General features: G+C 32.5%; 1 protein-coding gene across 1 annotated transcript; it reads left to right on the forward strand.

Moving 5' to 3' along the window:
• The first annotated feature begins 287 nt into the window (after positions 1 to 287).
• LOC132277855 (uncharacterized) lies at positions 288 to 9,078 on the forward strand. The gene is made up of 3 exons (XM_059779696.1): positions 288 to 402; positions 551 to 587; positions 8,832 to 9,078. The coding sequence occupies exons 1-3, from the start codon at positions 288 to 290 to the stop codon at positions 9,076 to 9,078; spliced, it is 399 nt and encodes a 132-aa protein (XP_059635679.1).
• The last annotated feature ends 533 nt before the right edge of the window (positions 9,079 to 9,611 follow it).

Genomic DNA, 9,611 nt, shown 5'->3' on the forward strand with positions numbered 1-9,611 from the left:
AAGGTGGTAGTGGAGTTGGTGGAAAGCGGTGGTAGTAATGTGGTGGTTGTTGTCGAAGGAGATAGTGGTGTAGGTGGTGGTGGTAGAAGCCAATGGAGGTGATTGTGGTGGTGGTGGTGGTGGAAGGTAGTGGAGGTGGCGGTAGTGGAAGGTGGTGGTGGTGGAAAGTGATGACGATGGTGGTGGTGGAAGGTGGTAGATGGTGGTGGCGGCGGTGGTGGAAGACGATGGCGGTGGTGGTGGTGGAAGGTGGTGGAAGGAGATGGCAGTGATGGTGGTGGAAGGCGATGGCGGTGGTGGCCTCAATGGCGGCGACGACGGTGGAATGCGGCTACGGCAATAGTGGTGGCAGTAACGATGAAAAGTGGTTATGGAAGGCAGTGGTGGAAGGTGGTAGTGATGGTGAAAGATAGTGGCGGTGGTGGCAATGGTGGTGGAAATCAGTGGCTATGGTGGAAGGTGGTGGCGGTGGTGAAAGGCGATGGCAGCGTTGGTGGTGGAAGGTGGTGGTGGTGGTGTTAAAAGGCAATAGCAGTGCTGGTATTTGCAGCAAAGGAAGGCGGTGTCAGTGATGGTGGTGGAAAGCGGTGTGCGATGGTGAAAGTCGGTGGCGGTGGCGGTAGTGGAAGGCAGTGGTAGTGGTGGTGGTGGTGAAAGACGAATGTGGTTGTGGTGGAAGGTAATGGTGGTTTTTGGACTTAGATAAGGGTTTGTTGGGAAGTTGATTCTTTAAAAAAATTTACTTAGGAATGGAATGGCTATTCCATAGGTTTAGTTGTGGAATGAATTTTTATTCCCAGGAATGGATTTTCATTCTAATGAAATGGCCATTCCTACTTTAATTTGCATACCAAACAAAGGAATGGTTGGAATAGGCATTCTATTCCATTCTATTCCTACACACGAAACGTAGCATTAGTTTCTTTATATTTTTAGTTTACTTAAGCAATTAATTTCTTTTTTATTATTAGTTTCCTTTACAATTTTAGAGTTTTATTTATTATAAATATGCTTAGAATTTTAACTTTAGATTAATAATATTTCAAATTGCTTTGCAATTCTTATTCAATTTTGTGAATTCAAAGTTATCCTACTTTGTGAATTCGAAGTAGTTCTTAGTGAAGGATTTCATAGCTTCCGCTAAGTCAATAGAATTACCACCAAATTATAAATGAAAACATAAAATCCATCCTATTGATGAATTAGATACCGCCAAGCGGTATAGCTATAACTATGATGACAAAATTATGTGCATGCACCTAAAGACATACACAGAACATGTTTATGTTTGAAAATTGTTTAAAACTTATATGAGAGTACTCTTCTGTCTTATAACCACATATGTCATTAAGTTGCTTTATGTGCAGCCAAAAATAGATTAGCATGTTATTATAGCTTAAAAGCACATGAAACTGGTTAACTATTCCGTCAGCTAACTCCTTGCCGTCATCATCATTCTTAATAAAAACTAAAGCACTTCTAAAAGCCATAAATAAAAGTGCTTGTATTTCAATAGGATACCCATGAATCCCCTGAATGTATAAAAATAGGCAAATGTTAACCAAGTTAGAGATTCTCTAATTCAGTTTTGGAAAGTAATTATCAATGATGCCTCATCACATCTATTCAAGGCCAACAATTGAAAATGTATTGGTTCATTAACTTATGAAAGGAAAAACACTGACTAAAGAGAATAAAGATTTATCTGAATATATCACGAAAAAGAAGAGAATGGAATGGAAGGGACTTGCCATTCTACAGTCAACCATAGATTGTTAGGAAACAAACAAGCACACACAGCAGAAAACCAAACAATTTACAGAACCAAACCAAAACATAAGATCTATATATGTGATTCACCAAAAATCAGGGCTACATCCATGAATGAGAACAGAGTCACTTCATATGTAGAGACAGGGGCGCAATGCATGCCTGGGGCGCAAGCCCTGCCCATTAAATATATATGGCAATTTTTTATATATATAAATATATAAAAATTTGAAGTTAATGCCACCCCTAAAATTATTAGTATCTAAAGTTATCTATTAATTTTTTAGTTCTTTTCTCTTTTACTTTTTAAATTCATAAAAAAAAAAAAATTAAATTAAATTAAATTTTTTTTCTTAAATTAAACTCTAATTTTTTTCCTTCTAAATTCTGTTATTTTTCTTTCCTTTTTTTCTTTATTTTCCCCTTCTACTTCTTTAAATTCTTCTCTCTCACTTTTTTTTTCCCCAAACATTGTGCCTCTCTCAACTTAAATCCTTGCTCCGCCCCTATGTAGAGATATTACAACCGAAGATAATACCGAACACTGGACCGTGTACAAATGCAAACTCTTGCCCCGTTTTTCTCAGTATACCACTCCACGAGACTCCCTCTCACGATCAATGTTCAGTTTACCAACCCCGTAACTCACCTCTACCCATCAACGTACTCCCTTATAAAGCTACATCTCTCTACTTCCCACAACTCTCAACATTCAACCTAGGTAACTATTTATAGTCCTAAAACTTAATTCCTTATCCAACAAGGATTACAATTCCTTGGACTACAACCATTATCAAATAATTAAATTTCACGATAAAATATGACTCTGAAATAGACAACAAATTATAATAGAATTTGAGATGCAATTCCTAACAAGAACATCGTCCGCACAAAATAGAGTTGGGAATGTATTGAAGCCTTCGGGGAGAAATAACTTAGAATAAGGCGCATTCCCCTTTGGCATAAACTTAGAAGAATGCGCATTCCCCTTTGGTATTAATGTAGTTCAGCTAAAGAATTGTCCCTTGTACACTTTGTATAGGCATGAAGTAATATAATGTTGGAACCAAATCACTAAAATGACAGTATTTTCAATTGTAAGAGTAGAAAATCACATAAATGCAAATATGTGATAAATAATAATAATATTCTAAAAATCAAAATTTACATAAATTACAAATAATTTTAATTCTAGGCTTAGAGACGCGTAATCACTTATTGAAGATATAGTTGAAGGATTTTGTAGGAGTATATCAGAATTTGTGAGTTTTATACAATAGTTGTGTGTGTTCTCCTTCTTCATATTGAGTGCCTCCTACAAATTAATATCAGAGCCATTTACAAATTGATATCAGAGCCATCTACAAATTGGTATCAGAGCCTCTTACAAATTGATATCAAAGCCTCAACGATTCTATGATTCTGAAAGTATGAAAGGTGGAGTGATGTTGAAGCGTGAAGTAAAATAAAATTTGGCTCGTGAAAAATCAATTCAAAGAAGATTCAAGGAGGTCGTCCAAAGATCGAAAAAAATGAATGAAAAATTGATTCTCTCAAATTATGCCTACTGGAGCAATATCATTTTGGTTTATCTTAAAGCATGTGGCTTTTGGTATGATGTGATGAAAAATCCAAAGTGTTTTCTGCTAAACAAAATTCAAGAATAGAAAGAAGAATAGGTGCTAAAGATACTGAAAAGTGCAGTTCATCAAGAAGTTTGGAAGCATGTTGAAAATTTGAAATCTCCAAGTCAAGTATGGCAAAAGCTTGAATTTATTTCTTCATCTAATTATGAAGTCCAATAATTATTCGTTGAATATTGGTTCCCAAATTACGATGAAGATGAATTTTTTGAAGAAATAAGTTGGGAAGATGAAAATGAAGAAAATTTTGATGAGATGGAAGAAAAAGAAGATTTTGAAAAGGTGGAATGTATGAATATAGAGTTGGATGAAAAAAGTAAAAAGATGCAAGATGAGAAAATGGTGACAGTGGAGTTTTAAAAAGAAGGAAGAGGAGGAGTTGATGTTGATGAAGAAAAAAAAATTCAAAGATGAAAATGAGAAAGAAGAAAAATTAGATTTTGAAGAAACTGAAGTTATCATGAAAGAAGAAATCTATGGAGTTGAATTTGGTGAAGAAATTGGAATATCAAATCTTGGTGAAGAAAACAAATGGTTTGAAATTCCGTATGAAGCAACGTACTCAATTTCAGAAGAAACGGAATATGTTCAATTGGATGATGTTATAGTAGAAGAAAAATTGAAGAACGTTTGTATAGAATAGTTCTCAAGTAATATGACATGGGTGAACATTGAAGCGTTCTTTGATTTAAATGGCAAGTCAAGAGTAAATTCAAGAAGTGCGGAAATTTTCAAGTGAATCTCAAGAACAACATTGGAAATTAGTTTCAAGGTCAGGTCAAGAAAAGTACTAGAAACATGAAGAAGACAAGATACAAAGCTTTCACATCAAAGGAGATTGCAAAGAAGATTTTTGCATTTGAAAGCATTGGAAATTTGATGCATGTAACGGCTATAAGGCTCAATATAATGTTTGTGAGGGAGATCCAATCCCTTATGAATTACAAAGAAGAAAAGTAGAAGAAAGCAATGAATGAAGAAATCAAAGCCATTGAAAAGAATGGCACATGGGAGTTGGTTAATCTGTCACCAAACAAAAAGACTTTTGGTGGAATTTTATTCAAGAAGAATCTTGCAAAGTTGGGAATAAAAAGCAAATTTGGTTTATGGGGGGCATTGTTGGAAGATTAAACCAAATGTTGGAAATATCAAGGGTTGAATTCATGAACTAACTCAAGTGTGAAATACATGAACCAACTCAAGTGTGGAATATATGAACTATCTCATTGGGAGATAAAACACTCGTGTTAAAGTTAGTGTTTGTATTTTTCTAGAGTCAAGTATTGGTGGTAATACCCCGATATTTTAAAAGGGATTTATTAATTAAATTAATTTATATTATATTATTATTATTATTATTTTTAAATGATTTGTTTTATTTAATTAGGTGCTTGATAGTTGTGATTTGTTTTATTTAATTAAGTGCGTAGGTAAATTGTATTGTTTTAATTAAATTATATTTTGTAATTTTATTTGTTAAATTTATATGGTGTTTGATTTGTGGAATGCTAGTTAGTGAATTGTTTATTTGATTTGCGTGATTTTATGTTGGTGTAACTTTATTGTTAATTATTGGTAGCTATTAAATTTAATTTCATTATTTTAGGTATTTAAGTTATTTGGATTGGGATTAAAGGAAGTTGGACCAACGGATGTGGTATTGGGCTTGAAGGAAGCCTTGTGGGGTTAATTGGTAAAGGCCCGTGGTTGTGAGGATATTTAATAATTATCTTTGCATAATTATACCTATATAATTACATGTGTATATTAATTCATTATTAAATCATGTGTAGGGGTATATATGTCCATATAATTATATATTGATATATATAGGTATATATAATTTATTTAACTAATGGTTATATATGGAAGGTAATATATATATATATTTATATTAAAATAAATATATGTATGTATATATATTATTTAAAAGATAAATATTATTTATTTTATATGATAATCCTAATAGGAAAAGGATTTAGGTTTTTGGATGTGTATAAATAGACACATAAGACTTTAGGGTTAGGAGTTTTTTCACGTTAGAAAAATACGAGAATTAGAAAGAGAAGAAGAAGGGCTAACGAAGAGGAGGCCGGATCAAAGAACGTAAGAGGAGACCGGATCTGGAAAAGAAAAGGCGAGTTCTTCTCTACTTCTCCTATTAGAACTCATAAACTTATCACATTGATTATCGAAATAATAATTGTATTTTATTGAATTAAATTATTAATCGGATTAGATGAGCATGTTTGTTTTTTTTAATTTTTTTTTTTTATAGATTTAAACATGTGAATATATGTATGAATTGTTTGGATAATTTAAATATTGTATGTGAGGGAAGGTTAATTAAATTTTATTTCTGAAATTTTCTTATAGTTTGTTTTGACTTTATGTAGCGTGATTAATTAAATTAAATGGACCAAAATATAATTACATATATTTAGTTATGGCCAAAATTAATAAATTAAGCTTGTGGATTTTTCCTAGAATTTTCTGGACTGATTTGATATTTTTTAGAAAAAATTCGGATATTTAGAATTATATATATATAATTATATATGTGCAAATTAATTATATATATATATACTGTATATGTTTACGCGCTGGTGGTAGTTTAGAAGGGTGATATTCTAGTGTGGTGCGGCCTATGCTAAAGGTATGTGTATGTGAATCTGGGGCATTGAATTTTGAAATACATAATAGATTGATTCAGTGCATTACGGTGTATAACATGTTGATGGCTACGCTGATCTAGATCGTTGGATGAGGTGAATGATGGTGGAGTGATTCGCTGCAGCGCACCAGCAGGGACACAGTACAACTAACCAATAGGAGCGCGCCGCGTCAGCAAGAGGGATAGCCAACGCGCGTGGCAGCGCGTGGCCGCGCGTGCGCGTGCGTGGCAACGCGTCTCAGCACGTGTGAGCGTGTGCTCACTCTCCAGCACGTGTGAGGGCGCGTGTAAGCGCGTGCGTGCTTGGAAAGATGTGTGGAAGCGCGTGCAAGGTGCTTCGGAGAGTGTAGAGGCGCATAGTAAGGTATTTGGTATCTCGAAAAGGTCCGGTAAAGTCCGGAGAGGTTCTTGAATAAGTCTCGAGGTGTTCTAGTTTTTCTAAAGGTTGTAGAGTGTTACTAAGATATGTGGTAGCCTTTAGCTTGTGTAACAGAATAAATTAATGATTATTATAGAAGGGAATGAATATATATATATATATATATTTATTTATTTATTTATTTAGTTATTTATTTATAATCGTACATGAGTATATGGTTTATTTAGCTTGCGATTAGGATGGAAGGAAGTAGTTATATATATATACATCTGTATATGTATATATAGTATGGAAGATATTATATACGTATATATTACATAATATATGTGTATATGGATATCATTTAAGATAATTATTATTATAAGTTTTATTTGGTATATCTGAATATGTTGGTTATTAATTATTGACATGCTTATTATATGCAAGAGATGTGTATATGTGATTTAGCTTATTAGTTAAGTTTAAGGTTGGTACATGGTTGAATAGTAGGCATGGATGAGTTACCAAAGGCTTAAATATATTGCCTTATTATTTGTATAGATAAAATACATACGTGGAAAGTATGGATGAATTGCTAATTAAAAGTATAAATATATATACTTGAGGAGGCATGGTTGAGTTGCCAATATATAAATAAATATATTCACAATAGCATGGTTGAATTGCTATAGCATAATTAAATTGCTATGTATGTTAGATGATTAAATTCATCTATGTGTACGGTAGGTATGAGTTGGATTTAAGTTAGATATTCTTCAATTAGAATAATCTAGTGGTTACATATTAGTGTATTACTTGGTATATATTAATAAAATATTGTTGGCGGAGACATGAATGATTTGTGAAAGTTTAAATTTCTGAACATGTAATTTAAACAATCAAAAGTATTACTAGGTTTTGAATTTTAGTGGATTATTCATTTAATTGTAATTTATAGCTCAAATGGTTAAATTACTGGTTAGGTTGGAATTAAGGTGAGTGGAGTTTATTTTATAGGAAAATTATAAGTGATGGTTTTGGTCTAGGTCTGATTATTAATTAATCGTTGGTAAATGGATTTAACAATTTAACTGCACCTATTAATAGATAGGATTATTGTATTGTATAAAAGTATTTATATATATTTATAGCATTGTATATTAAAGTTTAAACTTTATTAGGGTTTGTTTTGATATAGATGATTTGTTTATTGGCTTTCAGAGGTTTGGTAGATGGAACTTGTTCGTAGGGTTTAACCCGCGATTTATTTTTCAGGTTGTTAGAAGGTCAAGTCTCAAGGTTGAGGATCCGCAGCTGGAGGACTTATCCATTCTTTCTGTTTATTTAAAAGTAGGATATTATTATTGTTTCAGTTGATATTAGTATTTATTTGGTTGGAATTCTAAATAGTAACTTTTGGTTAAGGGGTCATTGAGTTACAGGATTCCCGAATTGTAACCATTTGGGAGTTATTAATGGATTTACTATTAATTAGATTTCTTCAGAGTTTTATTTTATTCTTTATTTCATTTTGTAATCTGTGCTTGTTTAAATACTTTAATTATTTTGATATCCCCTAATTTTGTGCGCGGACTTGATCAACCCGTGTTCCGAAATTAGGGGGTATCACAGTGCCTATAAATACATGTTCTTGAATTCTTTTGTAAGCAAGAAGTGAGAAAGAATATATCAAAATTTGCGAGTTTTATATAATAGTTGTGTGTGTTCTCCTTCTTCATATTGAGTTTCTCGTACAACTTTATTTCTTTTCTTTCTTTGTTTTGAATCAAACACCTAACTTCATTTTGTTTTGTTTTTCATTGTATATTTTTATTTAAACTTGATATTCCAATGCCATAGTAATCCTTTCAAGTAAATTATATTGGGAAAACTAAGAAAGAAGTCAATGCCATTTACATAGTATTGTTAGATAATTACCCAACAATACATGTCTTAGCATAGTAAATGTAATGAGAAAAATGATTTTTGACATATGTAGCAAATTCAAATATACTCTACTATTATTTTGGCTTGTATTGTGGAATATATATATATATATATATATATATATATATATATACACACACATACACATAGAGGAGCACTTTCCTTATTTAGGCATTGTTGCTGCAAGCCCCTGAAAGCACTCAACCATACACAATTGTATTAACATACTAATATATTTGCATATATTGTGGAGAACATACATTAATTTAGGAGCATTTTCTTTATTTAGGCATTGTTGCCAGACCCAGTAAGCACCTTATTGTAAGTATAAATAGAGCTAAAGAGGGAGGAGATAAAAGTGTGGTTTTGGCAAGAGTCTCTTATAAAAGATTAATCCAGCTTCCAATAAAAGATTAATCTTTATGGCGGTCTTGTTCAGAGTCACCATTCTTCTCTTTGTTCTCTCTCTCTTATTTGTTCATGGGTATGCACACAACAAACCTGCTCCTAATGCAGGAAAGCCAAATCCTGCTGGTGCAGCTAAAAAACCAAATCCTGCTGGTGCAGCTAAGAACCCAGATCCATTAAACCCCAATGGAGGCCCTGCGGGTGCAGCTAAAAAAGCGGGTGCTCCTGTTGCGGCTAAAAAACCAGCTCCTGCTGGTGCAGCTAAAAAGAAGAATTAAACCCATATGGAGATCGTCCTGTTGCAGTTAAATTCAATCAATTGTGGAATTAATGGTGCTTAATTCTGTAATCAAATGTCTTGAATAAAGTGTGTTTACTCTGGCATTTTTATTTTTGAAAATAAGTGTTTTTAATTACATAATTATGTGTGTTGAATTCTTTATCATGAATTAATTGCTTCGGATATAATGAATTGAAAAGTGGAACTGAGTGCGTAAATTATTAAAATATATATATTGTGTTAGAAATATGAGCTAATTGTATTGAAATGGAAGAAACATGCAATTGACTCCGGGTAAAAACGGAAATTTGGAACTAATTATTTAAATATCAAACACGAAACAAAGTAATGAAACAAATAAAAAGTAGACAATAATTTGAAAGGAGTAGTCGATTAGGATTGACTGGGGTAACAATGGATGGGAATCTTAAAACAATGGGTTTAGAAAATTTAAAAATTTTAAATATTACTTAGGAGACAAAGTAATGAATTTTTATCTTTTATTTTTAAAAAGATTACATTAAATTAAAA

This window comes from Cornus florida, unplaced genomic scaffold (assembly GCF_030987335.1).
Source record: "Cornus florida cultivar Cherokee Brave unplaced genomic scaffold, ASM3098733v1 CherokeeBrave_3.0.0_Hap2_Chr10, whole genome shotgun sequence".
NCBI lineage: Eukaryota > Viridiplantae > Streptophyta > Magnoliopsida > Cornales > Cornaceae > Cornus > Cornus florida.

Bases quoted from the DNA above. Each gene is read 5' to 3' on its own strand.
- LOC132277855 (XM_059779696.1), top strand. From the start codon at position 288: ATGGCGGTGGTGGCCTCAATGGCGGCGACGACGGTGGAATGCGGCTAC. The intron at 403-550 runs GTGAAAGATAGT...TGGTATTTGCAG, and splicing joins GGTGGAAGGTGGTAGTGATG to CAAAGGAAGGCGGTGTCAGT. The intron at 588-8,831 runs GTGTGCGATGGT...GGTCTTGTTCAG, and splicing joins AGTGATGGTGGTGGAAAGCG to AGTCACCATTCTTCTCTTTG.